The 21,435-nt window shown below is 38.1% G+C and overlaps 3 protein-coding genes and 1 pseudogene across 3 annotated transcripts; 3 read left to right on the top strand and 1 right to left on the bottom strand.

Moving 5' to 3' along the window:
• On the top strand, positions 1 to 2,216 carry LOC149038552 (fibrinogen-like protein A). The gene is made up of 4 exons (XM_089184116.1): positions 1 to 231; positions 717 to 863; positions 1,069 to 1,207; positions 1,310 to 2,216. Exons 1-4 carry the CDS (start codon positions 1 to 3, stop codon positions 1,924 to 1,926), a joined length of 1,134 nt encoding a protein of 377 aa, XP_089040242.1. The 3' UTR covers positions 1,927 to 2,216.
• A 1,097-nt stretch (positions 2,217 to 3,313) lies between these two features.
• Positions 3,314 to 19,890, bottom strand: LOC149038549 (endonuclease III-like protein 1; annotated as a pseudogene).
• Positions 8,773 to 11,536, top strand: LOC149038551 (fibrinogen-like protein A). Its single transcript, XM_089184033.1, has 3 exons — positions 8,773 to 9,003; positions 9,893 to 10,031; positions 10,134 to 11,536. The coding sequence occupies exons 1-3, from the start codon at positions 8,773 to 8,775 to the stop codon at positions 10,748 to 10,750; spliced, it is 987 nt and encodes a 328-aa protein (XP_089040159.1). The 3' UTR covers positions 10,751 to 11,536.
• Positions 13,805 to 17,673, top strand: LOC149038550 (fibrinogen-like protein A). The gene is made up of 4 exons (XM_089184032.1): positions 13,805 to 13,943; positions 15,011 to 15,222; positions 16,055 to 16,187; positions 16,278 to 17,673. Exons 1-4 carry the CDS (start codon positions 13,805 to 13,807, stop codon positions 16,892 to 16,894), a joined length of 1,101 nt encoding a protein of 366 aa, XP_089040158.1. The 3' UTR covers positions 16,895 to 17,673.
• Positions 19,891 to 21,435: the final 1,545 nt, after the last annotated feature.

Here is a 21,435-nt window from a genome sequence, read left to right as displayed (position 1 = left end):
ATGTTTGCATCTGTTCTAGGCTACGCTCTGGTTAATCACGTGATTGCTACGCACACTGTCACGTGCCCGATAGACTGTACGTGGGAATGCCTACGGGATGCACGCTGTCGATCGTTTAATTATGCAAACTCAGGGAAAACATGTGAATTAAGTGACCAATCAAAAGCGACAGCCCCAAATGACTTTGTTTTAAGAAAAGGCATCACTTACTACGAGCCAACGACACAGATGGTGAGTCATAGAAATTTACAGATCAGTTAGAAACTTAATCATCAGTGCTAAACCTACCAAGCGCAGGAACCTTTGAGGTCTTCGGTTTTTCAAATTCCATCTTCTGAGCAAGGTGGTGTCAAAATCATATCGAGAGGTCAAATAAATTCCTTTATCTCAGAGAACGGTATGGCTACCTAAAACTGAACATTTACACAGAGCAGCGTTTGTAAGACCTTCATTTCTAGCCCGAAACACAGTAAGTTTTGATGTGTGATGGAACTCAGTGGGCGGGAGTACAATTCAGGCAACAATCGGGCGAATGATTTGAAATTACGAACAGGAATGAAAACTTTAATTTAAACATGCGCACATGAGTTGATTCATATAGCAAAAGTTCAAGTCGGAAGTCTAAACGTTGTTAGAAATATCGAATGCTTAATGCACTTCAGATATTTTTTCCATTTTGAATGGATAACATTTGCTAAGTGCTTATAATTGGACAGGTGAAATCAAACAATTTGGACATGGAACAGCCAATCAAGCCGCAAATTAGAGCTGCTTTACTGATGAAAGAACCACTCATTCTCGAGAATTTTGTTATTGACACAATTGATGTCATAAAATGCCTATTTTCTAGAAGGAAATCCCGGGTAAATATAATTTGCTCAAATAGAGACAAAATCGTTGCTCGATATACAAAACTTTGAAAATATCAAACTTCTATACTCATTTTGAAAGAGAAACGTTAGCTCTAAGAACGAGAATATATTTCAACCTAAGAAGGTATTGTCATGGTAAGTTTCGCCTTATAAAAGGATGAATGTACGTTTAACCATTCTTCCCATTTTCACCCAGGGAGGAAATAGACCTGTTTGCACCTCGGCTTTATGTCAAAATGGTGGAACATGTGTTGACGCGTGTTGGAATCCCCGGATGTTCACGTGTGAATGTCGACAGGATTATAAAGGAGTGTATTGCGAAAAGCACAGCGGAGGTGGGTAACTCGTGACTAAATAGAAGAGAAGAACACTTAAATTTGCGATAATTTCCTTTCAGCAACAAGTCTCATATTATGTTTCCTTTGTTCCACGTACAGTGAGAAGCTGTCAGCAGCTGAAAACCCTGGGAGCGAATCAGAGTGGCATTTTTAAAATCAACCCAGATGGTCAAGGGGTCATAAACGTGTACTGTGACCAAACCACAGATGGAGGTGGGTGGACTGTGGTTCAAAGACGTTCCCGTCCATACAAGCAAACCTTTGAACGAACGTGGGTAGAGTATCGAGTAGGCTTTGGCGACTTGTCCAAAGAATTCTGGCTTGGAAACGACAACTTGCACCGAATCGCCTCTTCAGACCGCACTCTTCGAATAGATCTGCACCGAACCAACGGCCAAAAGGGATATGCCAAATATGGTGGGTTTCGGGTAGCTGACGAAACAGAAAAGTATCGATGCGACATGAGTTCGTACGAAGGAAACATCGGAAATGGGTTTTATGGAAATACAGATCCTAAATTGAACATCCGAGGGATGAAATTCGGCACACCAGACCAAGATAATGACAATCACCCTGGCAAGTGTTTTCCTCATGGTGGATGGTGGGCAAACCAATGTGGCGAGGTTAATCTCAATGCAAGGGATGGTCCGCACTGGGGTCCCTGGACTTCTCAGCCTTACCTAAATTTTTCTGAGATGAAAGTAAGGCATAACTGAACAAAACTGCTATAGTCACCATAGTTCACCTTCAAAGATGCAAGGAACTCGACGAAGAGATCTGAGCACTAACTATTGTAGCCTTTATAGAATTTGCAATGGCAACTCAAGTTGTCATGTAACGCCCAGTGCTGCGTGGCGTTACAACCAAAACAGCTGCGAAGGTGACTGAAATCCATTGATATATTATTAGCATAATAATGTATTGACACATAATTTAGTCTTGCGCTAGGTTTTAAATATCGACACGAAATCGCTTTCTTCAACTTGAAATGAAATTTTAAACCTTTCCTTCCAATGGTGATGTTTCATTAGCACCCCAGGAACAGATGTCACACATTATAAACAGACCATTATGTCTAATCCTGTTTCAAGACACCAAGAGACCAAAACAAAGTGAAGCGATCAAAAGCAAGCCTTGAAGTCACAGTTGATATAGGCGCGTGTCTCTCCTCAAGAGCCATATACCACTACAAAACGATACCGCTTGGAGCCACCGCTATGGAGACATTAGGTTTCGGAGGGGGGTCTTTGGTCTCTGTTGCTGGAGATACAGGGGGATGTTGCCCTGAACCCGGCGGTAGACCCTGTTGGGTAGGCTGTTGGGGTCTTCTAGATAATTGTGAATAGCTTTGCGAGGCGAATAGCAAAGGAGTTTGAGTAGCCAATCAGAGCGCGCCTTCATTGCCATCCACCGTTTAAGTATAAACTAATTTCTAAATCAATTTCAATGGCAGATCTCTCCCTTCAAGGAAGGGGTGCCACTCATAAAAAATTTTTCACAAAAAGAGCATCTTGTTACCTAGGTCTTACAGTCTTTGATTTTGCTTCCATCTCCCCTTTTATCCATTGTATCATGAACCTGTACATTTGTTTTACACAGTTGGAACCAGTCTTGAAACATGGTTTGAGGACCAATGAAGGCTGATTAGTGCTAACCCAGGGTTAAATTTTAATCCAGGTTTCCTTACTGCTTTGTTAAAAAGCCTTCTTTGAATAATTTTCTTTATTCTTTAAAAGGCATCCAATCATCAAATCGTAGACAAACAAATTGTAATGAATTTTCTTCTATAGCTTTAACCCTATAACTCCCAAGATCTGATTATTAATTTTCTCCTCTACCTGTTTAACATTTCCTTGTAAATTAGTTGCAAGAATTTGGTGTTAGATCAAGATAACAACTTCTACCTTCTCATTACCTGTTTGCTGGATAGTGCACAGATATTGTAAGGAGAAGTTACATGTGAATCACTTCTGGGAGTTTGAGGGTTAAGATCTGATATCAGATTTCACACTAACCATGAGGCTACCTCAACCCAGCTTTGCACAATGTGGCCCAAGGCTAAAGACAAGGACAGCCTAAGTTAAAGTAAAACTTAATTTCCCCTTAAGTCTTAGTGTCCTTTCTATCCTTTCTGGGTGAAAGTTTTTTCTTAGTTTCCTCCTCAGCTTTTCCTCTGCTCCTTCTTCGACCTTCAGGACAGATCTTGGAGTTAAGACAGAACTCGCACATTGGACTTACAGGAACACATGTCTGTTGACCAAATCCAACCAACAATACATTCAGTTCATCCCACTCCTCTCTGCAAAACAGAAAAAGAATTCACTAATTTAGTCTCTGAAACCATACACTCTAATTATTTAACTGTGGGTTATGGGTAAACAGCATATGATAGTCAAGGTTTGCTATGCATCTAGAGAATCTTGAACCTAGGTCTGAAAGTCCTTAAAGTTTTCCTTTTTGCATTCTGCTCCTTGAAAGTCAGGAAGGAGCAAAAGTCTGTTCATTTCAGAATATTTGTAAAAGTTGTTTGGAACTTGCACAATAGCAGGGTCTCTATGTGGTAGTAAGTGAAAAGGCTTTGGCAAGGAAGGAGCAAAACACCTGGTGGAGAGAATTTGTGTAACTTGGCATCATTCAAAATCACTTTTCACCAGCTTTCTACAGCAATTCCAGTTTCCTCTGGCAGTTTAGTACGTTTTTTGACCCATCTTGGTCTGTTAGAAATTCTATGAACAATAGTGTAGTTCCACTTTCTGCGTATAAACCCACACACAGCCCACAAGTCCTCCAATTGCTCTGACGAACGGCTAATGCTTGAAACGTCAGCTTTTTTAGCCTTTACACTGGCCAATTTTGCTTGTTGATGTTCTAAGAATGTTCTCTATTTTTAACTCATAAGCCTTTAACTTTTCTATCGCAGCAAAAATAACTTGGTCTTTTGTTTGACTTGACAGCATGAGGGAGATAAGTACTTGATATCAGACTGTCAGTAAAAGTGAGGAGAGATGAACCATTGATACTGGACTGTCTTAACCTTCTTTCCCCTAAGAGTGACTGGCTTCTAATTTCTCCTAACAGTTTGACCCTTGCATCAAATACTTAAAATCATGAAATTAAAGGAAATGATGTCCAATTCTAGAAGCTCCTGATTGTCTAACAAATTCTCCTCGTAAATTGCAGATGGTATGCGGCATAGTCAATAAGTTTTTTGATTTTGGCGGGAAAGTGATGTCACTCGACCAGCTGATTACGTAATTAGTCACCACATAAAAGCCGGAGATTTGCCTTAGAATTAAACTGATTCCTTATTAGAACATCCTCTCCATTGAATTTTCTCCACAATGAACCCAAAAGAGCAAAGAATAGGCGTCAACAAGGGAATAGAAACTTTACAATCTCTTGTTTGGCATCAAATATCATCTGATGAAATTTTACTGTAGATTTTGAGCATAAGAGGTGTTCATGATTGAAATTTACACGAACTTGAGTGGCAAACACGAGAATAATGAAACATCAAAATTTTACCATATCAAAACAACAAACTAAATCAATGGTTTCAACAGAAAACCCATGTCACTTGCGTTTAGATGAGGCGGTTTAGATGAAATGAATGAGATTGGAAGGGAGTCCTCCTTAGGTCGTGAGTTAATGATGTTGACAAGAAGATTGCGCTGTTTTAAACCTTAGTTTCTACATGTTCGTCCGATTCAGTTAAATAGGAACTGAAAAAAGTAAGTTAAAAAAAGGCTAACTACACGAGATATAAAATTTTTAATCATTCTTCTATGGCGCTTTGATTTGTCTTTTCTCTTCCCCAGTGGTCTTTGTCCGTCTGGCTGTAAATAATTTATTATGGAGTTCAAAAGTCAGGTGTTGTTTTCTTCCGTTTTAGAACGAGGCATTTGCACATATGTCTCACCCGGTAAATACTAAATAATTTATGTAGAGAGCTGTCTCACCTTATTTCTTCAAACTTTAATATAAAAGCACAATTTTTACTCATTTGTAAGTTTTTCCTTTTGAATGTTTTTTACACTAAGCTTGCGAATGAAGCGATGTTTAGCTGATCGTTGGAATGTTAATGTTATTCCTGAACGAACAGAACAAAGCACCAAGCTCAGGATTTAGAGTTTTCTTGCAGTTTGGAAGCAATCAGTGGTTTTTTTTTACAAGGATTCAAATTAAGGTTGAGCGTTCTTGAGCGCGTTGGCGTATTTATGTATATACAGAATATACCCCTTACAGACTATGCAATTCGTACGTTGCGGGTCAGTATTGTTACGATATTTGCCCGATCGTAATAATGTTATTCCTGAATCCAAGCAGGAAGAAGCACAAAGCTCAAGGTTAAGGTAAAAATAAATACCCCAAACAGTCTCAACAATTCTTACGCTGCGGGTCAGCACAGTTTGATCGCATTAGGACAAAATTTATACGTATATCTCTGCTGGTAAGTTCTTAATAATTTATGTAGACGAGAGCTGACTCAAATTTAAAATAAAAGTATATTTTTATTCATATAGAGATTTTCTTTTGAAAATTTGTACGCTAAGCTTGCGTTTTGAAAGATGTTTACCTGATCGCTTAAGTGTTATTCCTGAAAGTAAGGTCAGGACTTAAACTCTTCAGAGATTGATAAGAGGTTACTTTTAGTTTACCTAAAAGTTAGATAAACTAACTTTTAACCTTAGTATGCTTAATAGGGCTGGGAACTAGACGTGCGATAACGAAGTTTCCCAAGGACCTTCATGTTTTGGCCCCCTGTCTGCTTGCTTTGATGTTAATTTAAAGTAGACTTGAATTCACGTTACGTGCGTTCTTTAGCGCCTTCGCACATTAATGTCTAAAGGTTAAAATAAATACCCCATACAGTCTCTACAATTCTTACATTGCGGGTCAGTACTTTTTCGCATCAGGACTTCAAATTTATTCGTATATCTCGCCTAGTAAGTAAGTACTTAATAATTCATGTAGACCAGAGCTCTCTCACGCTACTTCTTTAAATTTTAATAAAAGCGGAATTTTATTTATATGAAGTTTTTCTTTGGAAAATTTGTACGCTAAGCTTTCGTTTTGAACGATGTTTACCTGATCGCTTAAGTGTTATTCCTGAAAGTAGACAAAGTAAGGTCAGGACTTAAACTCTTCAGAGAATGATAAGAGGTTACATAACGTGCATATGACATCAATATGCTTTACCCATTAACTCCCATAAGTGACTAACATGTAACTTCTCCCTGTAACATTCACGCGTTATCCAGCCAACATGTAATGACAATACTCAAACTCATGGGGTAGAAGTTAATAGTCTTGAGTTTACACCAAATTCTCGTGACTTATTTACAAGGAAATGTGTAGCAGCTAGAGGGGAGAATTAACAATCAGATCTTAGGAGTTCAAGGGTCGTTAATACAGCTGCAAACTAAACCCACAATAAAGATCAGACAGGGCAAACCCTTCATGTTTTGTCTCTCTTTTTCAATATGGGTGCAATCAGTTTTTACTTAATTTTGTCTGGTTTTAAATTCTATCTTTACCTAGTTTTAAATTCTAGACATTCTACTATTATCTAGTTTAAATTCTAGACTACTGAAACTATTAAGTTAGTTAATTCCATGGCAATTGAAAAGAAAAAAATGCTATAATTACCGCAAAAACTGGTTCAGTCAGTGAACCAATGTCGTGAAATGTTATCAATGTCTTCCTCAGAAAATCATTCTCACTTATTTTCCTTCCTTATACTGTTCAATCGTTCTTCAATAGAAATGAAAGAGAATCCTTAATAAATATGTTAAATTTTGAAATTGATCGAGCTTTAAATAATGAATGTTATTCGTGAGACTCCTGAAACAAAAAACCTAGAAAACTGTTAAATTAATTAATTCCATGGCAATTTAAAAGAAAAAGAATGCTACAATTAGCGCACGAACTGGTTCAGTCAGTGAACCAATGTCGTGAAATGTTATCAATATCTTCCTCAGAAAAAATTGCTCACTTTTTTCCCCCCTTAAACCGTTTAATCTTTCTTCAATAGAAATAGAAGAGAATCCTCAATAAGTGTGTCAAATTTTAAAGTTGATCGAGCTTTTAATAATTAATGTTATTCGCCAGTCTCCTGCTAAGTTTCTAGAACCTAATACATAAACAAACTATGGATGAGAATTATTTTCACTCGAAAATTATTCATTTTCAAGTCGACGCACTAGCGACTAATTGAGGTTAAAGCTTCATTATCACGACTTTATCTTGATCGTGAACTAATGCAAAAGCCGAGTGGAAGTAACTTGAAAACAATGCAGCAGCTCACTTTACTCTTCCATTCTCAGTTTCTCCTGTGCTGGAAGTTTGCAACTCCCTCAGCTCAAAGTCTAACAGGAACGTCGAACCCTGGTCGGTTATCTTGTTTAAGAAGATCTGAACATCCTGAAAAAGGTAAAGCTTGACTCAAACACTTAATATGCGCACCGTAAATAATGGCAAAAATAAATCTTAAACTACACAAAGAATAAAAAACTTGACGCAGATCCAATGTGAACCGAGAAGATTTGTTGAGACTATTTAAATAGTGGGGTTGAAGGTAATGTAATCGTAATGCGCTGACTTTAATTCATCAGTTACAACACAAGCAAATTCAGTTTCGTATTTTAGCGAAAAACACATAAATACCGAGTCGCGAGTCGAAGCACTTCAACTAACAAAGCATTCAGTTATTTTTCTCTTAACGCGAGTTAGTTTCAAGCTGTCAAAATCGGCTTTTCGTGTCGTGCATTCCTCTCTGGTATCGCTTTGCTTGTAGCTGTAATGGAATAAAGTTAACTTCGCTCGAAAATCTCAGAGATGAACTCTTTTCACTTGTATGGTCACTTTTAGTAATGATGGAATTTTATTCACCTTCGAACGGAACTATTTCAAGTTAACGTGTTCCAGCCACGATCAAACTAGAGTAAACCATGGTCAACAAGGACGATGAGGATGAATAGGAGGACCGGTGATCGAATTCGCTGTGATCGGAGCATAAAATCGTCTGATGAGAGGGACTCTTAATTATAGGGGTTTCCAGAATTAAGAACCAACAACTTTGAAAGCTTGTGTATTCCCTTGTTGTGTATCGAAGAGTTGCGAACAGCCTAAGATAGAACTGGCCGGAAATTTACGAAAACTTAGACTGAGTAATTTTCGAAACATGAGAAAAATAATTCCATGTAAAAATATGTTAATATCTAAGCAATACTTTTCACTTCCTGTCGATTTTCAGACGCAAAAACTCACACGGGATGTTAGGAGAACACGAGGAAAAGTTGTAAATCACGACCTGAGGGTGCATGATTACCAACATTCCAAGTGCACTGACGCCTAAAAAAATATAGAAAGTGCGCTTTCTAGCTTTTAAAAATGGAGCCCTGCGTTTACTAGTACAATAAACGATAGGCTTTCGATCAATCAAAGTGTTCCTTATATCTTATAAATTTTACGATTTTCATCAAGTCGTCAATGTCCTCTTTATATCTCTCTTTTTGTTTTATGTAAGATATATCTTGAAGAAAACTCTCATATCTGACGATATGTTTGCATCTGTTCCAGGCTACACTCTGGTTAATCACGTGATTGCTACGCACACTGTCACGTGCCCAATAGACTGTACGTGGGAATGCCTACGGGATGCACGCTGTCGATCGTTTAATTATGCAAACTCAGGGAAAACATGTGAATTAAGTGATCAATCAAAAGCGACAGCCCCAAATGACTTTGTTTTAAGAAAAGGCATCACTTACTACGAGCCAACGACACAGATGGTGAGTCATAGAAATTTACAGATCAGTTAGAAACTTAATCATTACTGCTCAACCTACCAAGCGCAGGAACCTTTGAGGTCTTCAGTTTTTCAAATTCCATCTTCTGAGCAAGGTGGTGTCAAAATCATATCGAGAGGTCAAATAAATGCCTTTATCTCAGAGAACGGTATGGCTGCCAAAAACTGAACATTTACACAGAGCAGCGTTTGTATGACCTTCATTTCTAGCCCGAAACACAGTAAGTTGAAATGTGGTGGAACTCAGTGGGCGGAAGTACAATTCAGTCAGCAATCGGGCGAATGATTTGAAATTACGAGCAGGAATGAAAACTTTAATTTAAACATAAGCACATGAATTGATTCATATAGCAAAAGTTCAAGTCGGAAGTCTAAACGTTGTTAGAAATATCGAATGCTTAATGCACTTCAGATATTTTTTTCCATTTTGACTGGCTAACATTTGTTAAGTGCTTATAATTGGACAGGTGAAATCAAACAATTTGGACATGGAACAGCCAATCAAGCCGCAAATAAGAGCTGTTTTACTGATAAAAGAACCACTCATTCTCGAGAATTTTGTTATTGACACAATTGATGTCATAAAATGCCTATTTTCTAGAAGGAAATCCTGGGTAAATATAATTTGCTCAAATAGAGACAAAATCGTTGCTCGATATACACCGGAAACGAAATTTGAAGGAAAACAGGAGAGGGAAAGATTCATTCCTACACAAAACTTTGAAAATATCAAACTTCTATACTCATTTTGAAAGAGAAACGTTAGCTCTAAGAACGAGAATATATTTCAACCTAATAAGGTATCTTCATGGTAAGTTTCGCCTTATAAAAGGATGAAAGTACGTTTGACCATTCTTCCCATTTTCACCCAGGGAGGAAATAGACCTGTTTGCACCTCGGCTTTATGTCAAAATGGTGGAACATGTGTTGACGCGTGTTGGAATCCTCGGATGTTCACGTGTGAATGTCGACAGGATTATAAAGGAGTGTATTGCGAAAAGCACAGCGGAGGTGGGTAACTCGTGACTAAATAAAAGAGAAGAACACTTAAATTTGCGATAATTTCCTTTCAGCAACAAGTCTCATATTATGTTTCCTTTGTTCCACGTACAGTGAGAAGCTGTCAGCAGCTGAAAACCCTGGGAGCGAATCAGAGTGGCATTTTTAAAATCAACCCAGATGGTCAAGGGGTCATAAACGTGTACTGTGACCAAACCACAGGTGGAGGTGGGTGGACTGTGGTTCAAAGAAGTTCCCGTCCATACAAGCAAAGCTTTAGACGAACGTGGGTAGAGTATCGAGTAGGCTTTGGCGACTTGTCCAAAGAATTCTGGCTTGGAAACGACAACTTTCACCGAATCGCCTCTTCCGACAGCATTCTTCGAATAGATCTGCACCGAACCAACGGCCAAAAGGGATATGCCAAATATGGTGGGTTTCGGGTAGCTGACGAAACAGAAAAGTATCGATGCGACATGACTTCGTACGAAGGAAACATCGGAAATGGGTTTTATGGAAATACAGATCCTAAATTGAACATCCGAGGGATGAAATTCGGCACACCAGACCAAGATAATGACAACTCCCTTGGAAAGTGTTTTCCTACTGGTGCATGGTGGGCAAACCAATGTGGCGAGGTTAATCTTAATGCAAAGGGTGGTCCATTCTGGCGTCCTTGGGCTAATAACCCTGACCTAAATCTCTCTGAGATGAAAGTAAGGCGTAACTGAACAAAACTGCTGTAGTCACCATACGTCACCTTCAGGGATTCAAGGAACTTGACGAAGAGATCTGGGCACTAACTAATGTAGCCTTCATAGAATTTGCAATGGAAACTCAAGTTGTCATGTAACGCCCGGTGCTGCGTGGCGTTACGACCAAAAACAGCTGCGAAGGTGACTGAAATCCATTGATATATTATTAGCATAATAATACATTGACACATAATTTAGTCTAGCACTAGGTTTTAAATACCGACATGAAATCGCTTTCTTCAACTTGAAGTGAAATGTGTAACCTTTCCTTCCAATAGTGATGTTCCATTAGCACCCCACGAACAGATGTCACACATTATAAACAGACCATCATGTCTAATCCTTTTCAAGATACCAAGAGACCAAAACAAAGTGAAGCGATCAAAAGCAAACCTTGAAGTAACAGGCCAACTCCATGTTTCAAAAATTGTTATTTACAAATGGTCTGGTTTTATAACTGTATTAGTGAAAAAGGCCTTTACTTTCTTGAAAATAAAGATCATGAAAAAGTGTAAAATAAAACCTTCGCAACTTCCCTGAACTTCTAAGCATGTCTTTATATCATAGTAATTTAATAGCCCACGAATATGTAACAAGTGCAACGCCAATTGTTGCCAACGATATTGGAAGTATGTACATACAAAAAGCACATTTCCTGAAGGACTGTTAAAACTATCCGTAAAAGAGGCCAGTATGTTACTTTACAGACAAAATTACCATAGTCGTTAGAGAAAGGCAAAATAAAAGTAATTGTAAACCGAATTGTTTTGAGAGGCGTCGGAATATTTTGGCTGCTAAATCCTCCGCGAACCCGATCTCCTCCCTTCAAAGTATTGTCGAGCAAAAAAAAAAATTAGACAAAACCAAAAAGTATTGCAAGTTAGATGTTCACGAATGGAAGAACTGAAAGATTTCACTCAACGAAGTTCGGGGGAGCCTTCTATGACTTAAAAAAAAAAAATGTAAGGGGAGAGGGCCTCCTCTCCAGGGTTCTATCTGTTTTCTCTCAAGGTTCATGCTGGAGAGGACTGAGAAAGAGGTTGAGATCGCGATTTCACATTCAGCCTAAGGATTTAAGCGTTCGAGTTTAAAATCCCAACACCCACACCATCTCATACTGATCCCCTATTGTTGAAAATAATTATTGAAATTTTACCTTATTAAACCAACAAACTAAATTAATTAAACTGAAAAAAGTAAGTTAAAAAAGGCTAACTACACGAGATAAAAAATTTTTAATTAATCTTCTATGGAGCTTTGATTTGTCTTTTCTCTTCCCCAGTGTTAACTCCAAAGGTCTTTGTCCGTCTCACTGTAAATAATTTATTATGGAGTTCAAAAGTCAAAATAGGTATTGTTTTCTTCCGTGTTAGGCAGAGGCATTTGCGCATATATCTCACCCGATAAATACTAAATAATTTATGTAAAAAGCTGTCTCACCTTATTTCTTCAAACTTTAATATAAAAGCACAATTTTTATTTATTTGTAAGTTTTTCCTTCTGAAAGTTTTTTTTTTATGTTGAGATTGCGTTTCAAGCGATGTTTAGTCGATCGGTAGGATGTTTACGTTATTCCTGAAGGAACAGGTCGAATCATCAAGCTCATGATTTGGAGTTTGCTTGCAGTTTGAAAGCAATCAGCATTTATTTCACATGGATTCAAATTTAGGTTTAGCGTCCTTTAGCGCCTTTGCGTATTTATGTATAAAGAGAATATACCCCTTACAGACTATGCAATGCGTACGTTGCGGGTCAGTATTGTTCAAACTTGAATTCACGTTACGTGCGTTCTTTAGCGCCTTCGCGCATTTATAGATAGAGGTTAGAAATAAATACCCCATACAGTGTCTACAATTCTTACATTGCAGGTCAGTATCTTTTCGCATCAGGACTTCAAATTTATTCGTATATCTCGCCTTGTAAATACTTAATAATTTATGTAGACGAGAGCTGACTCACGTTCTTTCTTTAAATTTTAATAAAAGCAGAATCTTATCCATATGTAGTTTTTCTTTTTTGAAAATTTGTACACTAAACTTTGGTTTTGAACGATGTTTACCTGATCGCTTAAGTGTTATTCCTGAAAGTAGACAAAGTAAGGTCAGGACTGAAACTCTTCAGAGATTGATAAGAGGTTACATAACGCGCGGATTACCTCAAAATGCTGAACCCTTTAACTCTTATAAGTGACTAACATGTAACTTCTCCCTATAACATTCATACATTACCCGCCAACATGTAATGAGAATACTCCAGCTTATCATGTGGAAGTTAATAGTTCTGATCTTACACCAAATTCTTGTGACTTATTTACTAGGAAATGTGTAGCAGCTAGAGGGGAGAATTTACAATCAGATCTTGGGAGTTCAAGGGTCAACATAGCTGCGGACTGAACCCACAATAAAGATCAGATAAAACCTTCATGTTTTGTCTCTCTTTTCTAACATGGTCAATCTGGTTTTCATCTAATTTTATCTAGGTTTAATTAAATTCTATCTTTATCTAGTTTCAAATTCTAGACTACTATTATTTAGTTTTAAATTCTAGACTACTGAACCCTTGGGTAATTATTTGCAGGATAAAAGCACCACAAAACCCAGAAAACTGTTAACTTAATTAATTCCATGGCAATTGAAAAAAGAGAATGCTATAATTAGCGCACGAACTGGTTCAGTCAGTGAACGAATGTCGTGAAATGTTATCACTGTCATCCTCAGAAAACTTTGCACACTTACTTTCCCCCCTTAAACCGTTCCATCTTTCTTCAATAGAAATAGAAGAGAATCCTTACTGAGTGTTTCAAATTTTGAAGTTGATCGAGCTTTTAATAATAAATGTTATTCGCCAGTCTCCTGCTAAGTTTCTAAAACCCAACACATAAACAATCTGTGGATGAGAGTTATTTTTACTCGAACATTATTCATTCTGGAGTTGACGCGCCAGCGACTAATTGAGGTCAAAGCTTCCTTATCACGACTTTATCTTGATCGTGAACTAATGCAAAAGCCGAGTGGAAGTTTCTTAAAAACAATGCAGCGACTCACTTTACTCTTCCATTCTCAGTTTCTCTTGTGCTGGAAGTTTACAACCCCCTCAGCTCAAAGTCTATCAAGAACGTCGAACCCTGGGCGATTGTCTTGTTTAAGAAGATCTGAACATCCTGAAAAAGGTAAAGCTTGACTTAAACACTTAATTTGCGCACTGCAAATAATGGCAAAAATAGATCTTGGACAACACAAAGATAGAAAACTTGACGTAGAACCAATGTGAACCGAGAAGATTTGTTGAGACTATTTAAATAGTGGGGTTGAAGGTAATGTAATCGTAATGCGCTGACTTTAATTCATCAGTTACAACACAAGCAAATTTTCGTATTTTAGCGAAAAACACTTTAATACCGAGTCGCGAGTCGAAGCAAAGCATTCAGTTATCTTTCTCTTAACGTGAGCTCGTTTCAAGCTGTGAAATTCAGCTTTTCGTGTCGTGCATTCTTCCCTGACATCGCTTTGCTTGTAGCTGTGATGGAATAAAGTTAATGGTAATGATAGAATTTTATTCACCTTCAAATGGAACTACTTCAAGATAACGTGTTGCAGACACGATCAAACTAGAGTAAACCATGGCCAACAAAGGACGATGAGGATGAAAAGTAAGACCGTTGATCGAGCATAAAATCGTCTGATGAGTGGGAATCTTAATTATAGGGGTTTCCAGAATTAAGAACCAACAACTTTGAGGGCTTGTGTATTTTCTTGTTGCGTATCGAAGAGTTGCGAACAGCCTAAGATAGAACTGGCCGGAAATTTACGAAACTGAGACTGAGTAATTTTCGAAACATAAGAAAAATAATTCCATGTAAAAATATGTTAATATCTAAACAATATTTTCACTTCCTGTCGGTTTTCAGACGCAAAAACTCACACGGGATGTTACTGAGAACACAAGGAAAAGTTGTAAATCACGACCCGAGAGTGCATGATTATCAACGTTCCAAGTGCACTGACGCCTAAAAAAATGATAGAAAGTGCGCTTTCTAGCTTTTAAAAATGGAGCCCTGAGTTTACTAGTACAATGAACGATAGGCTTTCGATCGATCAAAGTGTTCCTAATATCTTATAAATGTTTACAATTTTCATCAAGTCGTCAATGTCCTCTTGATTTCTCTCTTTTTGTTTTATGTAAGATATATCTTGAAGAAAACTCTCATATATGACGATATGTTTGCATCTGTTCCAGGCTACACTCTGGTTAATCACGTGATTGCTACGCACACTGTCACGTGCCCGATAGACTGTACGTGGGAATGCCTACGGGATGCACGCTGTCGATCGTTTAATTATGCAAACTCAGGGAAAACATGTGAATTAAGTGACCAATCAAAAGCGACAGCCCCAAATGACTTTGTTTTAAGAAAAGGCATCACTTACTACGAGCCAACGACACAGATGGTGAGTCATAGAAATTTACAGATCAGTTAGAAACTTAATCATCAGTTCTAAACCTACCAAGCGCAGGAACCTTTGAGGTCTTCGGTTTTTCAAATTCCATCTTCTGAGCAAGGTGGTGTCAAAATCATATCGAGAGGTCAAATAAATGCCTTTATCTCAGAGAACAGTATGGCTGCCTAAAACTGAACATGTACACAGAGCAGCGTTTGTAAGACCTTCATTTCTAGCCCGAAACACAGTAAGTTGAAATGTGGTGGAACTCAGGGGGCGGGAGTACAATTCAGTCAGCAATCGGGCGAATGATTTGAAATTACGAGCAGGAATGACTTTAATTTAAACATGCGCACATGAATTGATTCATATAGCAAAAGTTCAAGTCGGAAGTCTAAACGTTGTTAGAAATATCGAATGCTTAATGCACTTCAGATATTTTTTCCATTTTGACTGGCTAACATTTGCTAAGTGCTTATAATTAGACAGGTGAAATAAAACAATTTGGACATGGAACAGCCGATCAAGCCGCAAATAAGAGCTGCTTTACTGATAAAAGAACCACTCATTCTCGAGATTTTTGTTATTGACATAACTGATGTCATAAAATGCCTATTTTCTAGTAGGAAATCCCGGGTAAATATAATTTTCTCAAATAGAGACAAGATCGTTGCTCGATATACAAAACTTTGAAAATATCAAACTTCTATACTCATTTTGAAAAAGAAACGTTAGCTCTAAGAACAAGAATATATTTCAACCTAAAAAGGTATTGTCATGGTAAGTTTCGCCTAATAAAAGGATGAAAGTACGTTTAACCATTCTTCCCATTTTCTCCCAGGGAGGAAATAGACCTGTTTGCACCTCGGCCTTATGTCAAAATGGTGGAACATGTGTTGACGCGTGTTGGAATCCCCGGATGTTCACGTGTGAATGTCGACAGGATTATAAAGGAGTGTATTGCGAAAAGCACAGTGGAGGTGGGTAACTCGTGACTAAATAGAAGAGAAGAACACTTAAATTTGCGATAATCTCATGTTGTGTTTCTTTTGTTTTATGTACAGTGAGAAGCTGCCAGCAGCTGAAAACCCTTGGAGCGAATCAGAATGGCATTTATAAAATCAACCCAGATGGTCAAGGGGTCATAAACGTGTACTGTGACCAAACCACAGATGGAGGTGGGTGGACTGTGGTTCAGAGACGTTCCCGTCCATACAAGCAAAGCTTTGAACGAACGTGGGTAGAGTATCGAGTAGGCTTTGGCGACTTGTCCAAAGAATTCTGGCTTGGAAACGACAACTTGCACCGAATCGCCTCTTCCGACAGCATTCTTCGAATAGATCTGCACCGAACCAACGGCCAAAAGGGATATGCTAAATATGGTGGGTTTCGGGTAGCTGACGAAACAGAAAAGTATCGATGCGACATGACTTCGTACGAAGGAAACATCGGAAATGGGTTTTATGGAAATACAGATCCTAAATTGAACATCCGAGGGATGAAATTCGGCACACCAGACCAAGATAATGACAACTTCCTTGAAAAGTGTTTTCCTCATGGTGCATGGTGGGCAAACCAATGTGGCGAGGTTAATCTCAATGCAAAGGGTGGTCCATTCTGGCTTCCTTGGGCTACTAACCCTGACCTAAATCTCTCTGAGATGAAAGTAAGGCATAACTGAACAAACCTGCTGTAGTCACCATACGTCACCTTCAGGGATTCAAGGAACTCGACGAAGAGATCTGGGCACTAACTAATGTAGCCTTCATAGAATTTGCAATGGCAACTCAAGTTGTCATGTAACGCCCGGTTCTGCGTGGCGTTACAACCAAAAACAGCTGCGAAGGTGACTGAAATCCATTGATATATTATTAGCATAATAATATATTGACACATAATTTAGTCTTGCACTAGGTTTTAAATATCGACATGAAATCGCTTTCTTCAACTTGAAATGAAATGTGAAACCTTTCCTTCCAATGGTGATGTTTCATTAGCACCCCACGAACAGATGTCACACATTATAAACAGACCATCATGTTTAATCTTGTTTCAAGACACCAAGAGACCAAAACAAAGTGAAGCGATCAAAAGCAAACCTTGAAGTCACAGGCCAACCACATGTTTCAAAAACTGTTATTTACAAATGGTCTGGTTTTATAGCCGTGTTAGTGAAAAAGGCTTTTACTTTCTTGAAAATAAAAATCAATAAAAAATAAAGCCTTGGCAACTTCCCTGAACTTTTAAGCATTTCGTTATATCATAGAAATTTAATAGCCCACGAGTATGTAACAAGTGTGAGGCCAGTTGTTGCCATCGATGCTGGAAGTATGTACATACAAAAAGCACATTTCCTGAAGGACTGTTAAAACTATCCGTAAAAGAGGCCAGTATGTTACTTTACAGACTTCATTACCACAGTCGTTAGAGAAAGACAAAATAAAAGTAATGCTTTCTGAATTGTTTTGAGGGGCGTCGGAATATTTTGGCTGCTAAATCCTCCGCGAACCTGATCTCCTCCCTTCAAAGTATTGTCGAGCAAAAAAAAAATTAAACAAAAAAAAAGTATTGTAAGTTAGATAACGAAGGGGGGAGGGCCTCTTCTCCAGGGTTCTATCTGTTTTTTCTCAAGGTTCATGTTGGAGAGGACTGGGAAACAGGTTGACATCGCGATTTCACATTCAGCCTAAGGATTTAATCGATCGAGTTTAAATCCCAACACCCACACCATCTTATGATGATCCCCCATTGTTGAAAATAACACATCAAAAGGGTTGATCAATAGTTCGTTCTGCCAGTCATTATACGACGACAAAAAAAAAATGACGGCAACAAATTCTTAAAATCTCCCATTTCTAAAAGCAAACAAAATCTACAAATCAGTAACTATCGATACTGTAGAAAATCGATTAATTCATATCCTTGACGTGATAAAACAAATTTCACGCATCTGAGATCGCGATTCTTTCCTCCAAAAGTAAAAAGATGTAAATACGTTTGGCTTCAGCGGCGTATAACAACGGCAAAGAAGACATATATATTTAATTTCCATTCGCAAATACTACAAGTTCAGTACTGTACAGATTGTCTATCATTGATCGCCGTTGTATTCTTGGGGTATAAATCTAACTTGAAGACTCCACACTAAGTTTCTTATACGTAAGTACTATTAGTGCCGATAAAAAGCTGTACAAGACAGTTTCTCTTATTGCCAAAATGATTTATTTGAGAGTAATAGTGCAGGTCTTTAGTCTCTGTTGCTGGAGATACATTTCCTAAGCTGCTGACAAGGAGAATTTGTTTTACAATCAAAAGATTTCTTTCCTGATGACCATTTCCTTATTTCTCATGACTTTAATGTACGATTCAAGAGTGATATTGTAGGGAGAAATTAGATGTTACTCATCCTTTGGGTTTAAAGGGTTAAATGGGAAATTTACACCCCCAGGAGGAGAGTGTATCCTTACAACTTTTATCCCAGTAGCTCATACATGAAGATCTCTATTGTGGCAAGTAAGAAAAAAGAAACCAAAATCATCACAAAAAATTTGACAAATAAACATCAGTAAGGCAAGATCTCTGAAAAAAGACTGGCCCAGTTGTCCAGGTTCTTATGAGGAGACCTCAACCTCATCCCAGGCTGCAGAGTATGGCAGATCTTGATGCAATGCAGTGATTTTAGCATGCAATTGACTATTAAAAGGGAACTTGTGCATGCACTGCCATACTCTGCAAACTGATCCTCACCCACCTTAACCCTTTGACACCTAAGAGTGACTAACATCTAATTTCTCGTTACTCTATAACCCTTGAATCACACATCAAGGTCATGAGAAAAAAGGAAATGATCACCAAGCAAAGAAGCTCTTGATTGTTATACAAATTCTCCTTGGCATTACCTTAGGATATGTGGGGAGAACTGTATGAAGAATATGCATACTATAATGTTGGGGTGTAAAGGGTTAAACATATAGCTGTTGAACTATTTGTCATAATTTATCTTACAACTCAAATGAAAAGAGGGATGCAATCAATTGCTGAGGGTAAATGAATGTGTTGACATTGACCAAACAAAAAGTGGTAAAATTTCTGCACAGCCCCATTCTACATTATGCATTCAGTTCTTGGATAGAGAAAACAATGACAAAAACAATACATTGCTATTGGGAAAACAGATTTGTTTTACAATAGAATGGGGCTGTACAGAAATTTTACCCAAAACGTTTCTACCTCTCATAAATAAGCATAGTTGGCTCCGAGGACACCACTGTGTCGGATCTTCCCTTACCCCACCCCACTGGTCTGCCAATTTCATCTCCTCCGTCTCACCTCTGGTGACTGGCTCTCATCAGCTGTCTTCTCGCATCCTTGTGAATCAACTGGGGCATCGCGTGTTTTTCTCATTTCACGAATATTAACAAGCTGCTCTCTCCAGTTAGGAGGCTGCCAAGTTGAACCTTGTGTCTGTGCTGTGGATGTGTCTTTTTTACGCTTTTTGGCCGCAACATCTTCAGTTTTCTTGTCGTCCCTAGACGAGTCTTCTTCATGTCGCTTCTCGTATTCGATTTTGATGTGCCTTCTTGGTTCCTTATGGTTCGTTGACAAAGCTGCGATTGCTTCTCTAGCCGCCGAGCGTGTTTGTCTTCCTTTTGAGGTGAAATACGGGGAAGCACTCATCCTGGAAATCCGTGAAAACAAGCTGATCAGATGTTTAAATCGTCAGTCTCCCCTATGTCTGCCGTTATCAGGATTATAGTGAACAGTCCTCCCCGATCTCGCCATGGAACGCTGATTTTGGCGGGAAAGTGATGTCACTCGACCAGCTGATTACGTAAGTAGTTACTATAAAAAGCCGGAGATTTGCCGAAGAATAAAACTAATTCCCAGTTAGCACATCCTCTCAATTGAATTTTCTCCACACTGAACCCAAAAGAGAAAAGAATAGGCATCCACAAGAGAATAGAAACTTTACAATCTCTTATTTGGCATCAAATATCATCTGATGAAATTTTACTGAAAATTTTGAGCTTAAGAGGTGTTCATGGTTGAAATTTACACGAACTTGAGTAGCAAACAGGAAAAAAATTAGACATCAAAATTTTACCATTTTGAAACAACAAACTATATCAATGGTTTTAACAGAAAACCCAAGTCACTTGCGTTTAGATGGGAGGTTTAGATTAAATGGATGACATTGGAAGGGAGTCCTCCTTAGATCGTGATTTGATAATACTGCCAGGAAGGTTGCTCTGTTTTAAACCTTAGTTTCTACATATTTGTCCGATTCAGTTAAATAGTAACTGAGAAATACTTTAAAAAAAGGCTATCCACAGAAGATGTAAATTTTTTAATAAATCTTCTATGGCGCTTTGATTTGTCTTTTCTCTTCTCCAGTATTAACTCCAAAGGTTTTTGTCCGTCTCGCTGTAGATAACTTATTGTGGAGTTCAAAAGTCAAGATCAGTTTTGTTTTCTTCCGTGTTAGGACGAGGCATTTGCACATATGTCTCACCCGGTAAATACTAAACAATTTATGTAAAGAGCTTTCTCACCTTATTTCTTCAAATTTTAATAAAAGCACAATTTTTATTCATTTGTAAGTTTTTCCTTTTGAAAGTTTCTTACCCTAAGCTTGCGAATGAAGCGACGTTTAACCGATCGTTGGGGTGTTAATGTTATTCCTGAAGGAACAGGACAAAGCACCAAGCTCAGGATTTGGAGTTTTCTTGCAGTTCGGAAGCAATCAGTGGTTTTTTTTTTAAAAGGATTCAAATTAAGGTTAAGCGTTCTTGAGCGCCTTGCCGTATTTATGTATAAAGAGAATATACCCCTTACAGACTATGCAATTCGTACGTTGCGGGTCAGCATTGTTCCGATATTTACCCGATCGTAATAACGTTATTCCTGAACCCAAGCAGGAAGAAGCACAAATCTAAAGGTTAAGGTAAAAATAAATACCCCAAACAGTCTCAACAATTCTTACGCTGCGGGTCAGTACCGTTTGATCGCGTTAGGACAAAATGTATACGTATATCTCGTCTGATAAGTTCTTAATAATTTATGTAGACGAGAGCTGACTCACTTTATTTCTTCAAATTTAAATAAATAAAAGCATAATTTTATTCATATGTAGATTTTCTTTTGAAAATTTGTACGCTAAGCTTGCGTTTTGAAGGATGTTTACCTGATCGCTTAAGTGTTATTCCTGAAAGTAAGGTCATG

The sequence above is a fragment of the Pocillopora damicornis genome, chromosome 10, assembly GCF_964200805.1.
Source record: "Pocillopora damicornis chromosome 10, jaPocDami1.2, whole genome shotgun sequence".
NCBI classification, from domain to species: domain Eukaryota; kingdom Metazoa; phylum Cnidaria; class Anthozoa; order Scleractinia; family Pocilloporidae; genus Pocillopora; species Pocillopora damicornis.
The sequence above is the reverse complement of the archived record's forward strand: the minus strand, read 5'-3'. Positions and strand labels throughout refer to the sequence as shown.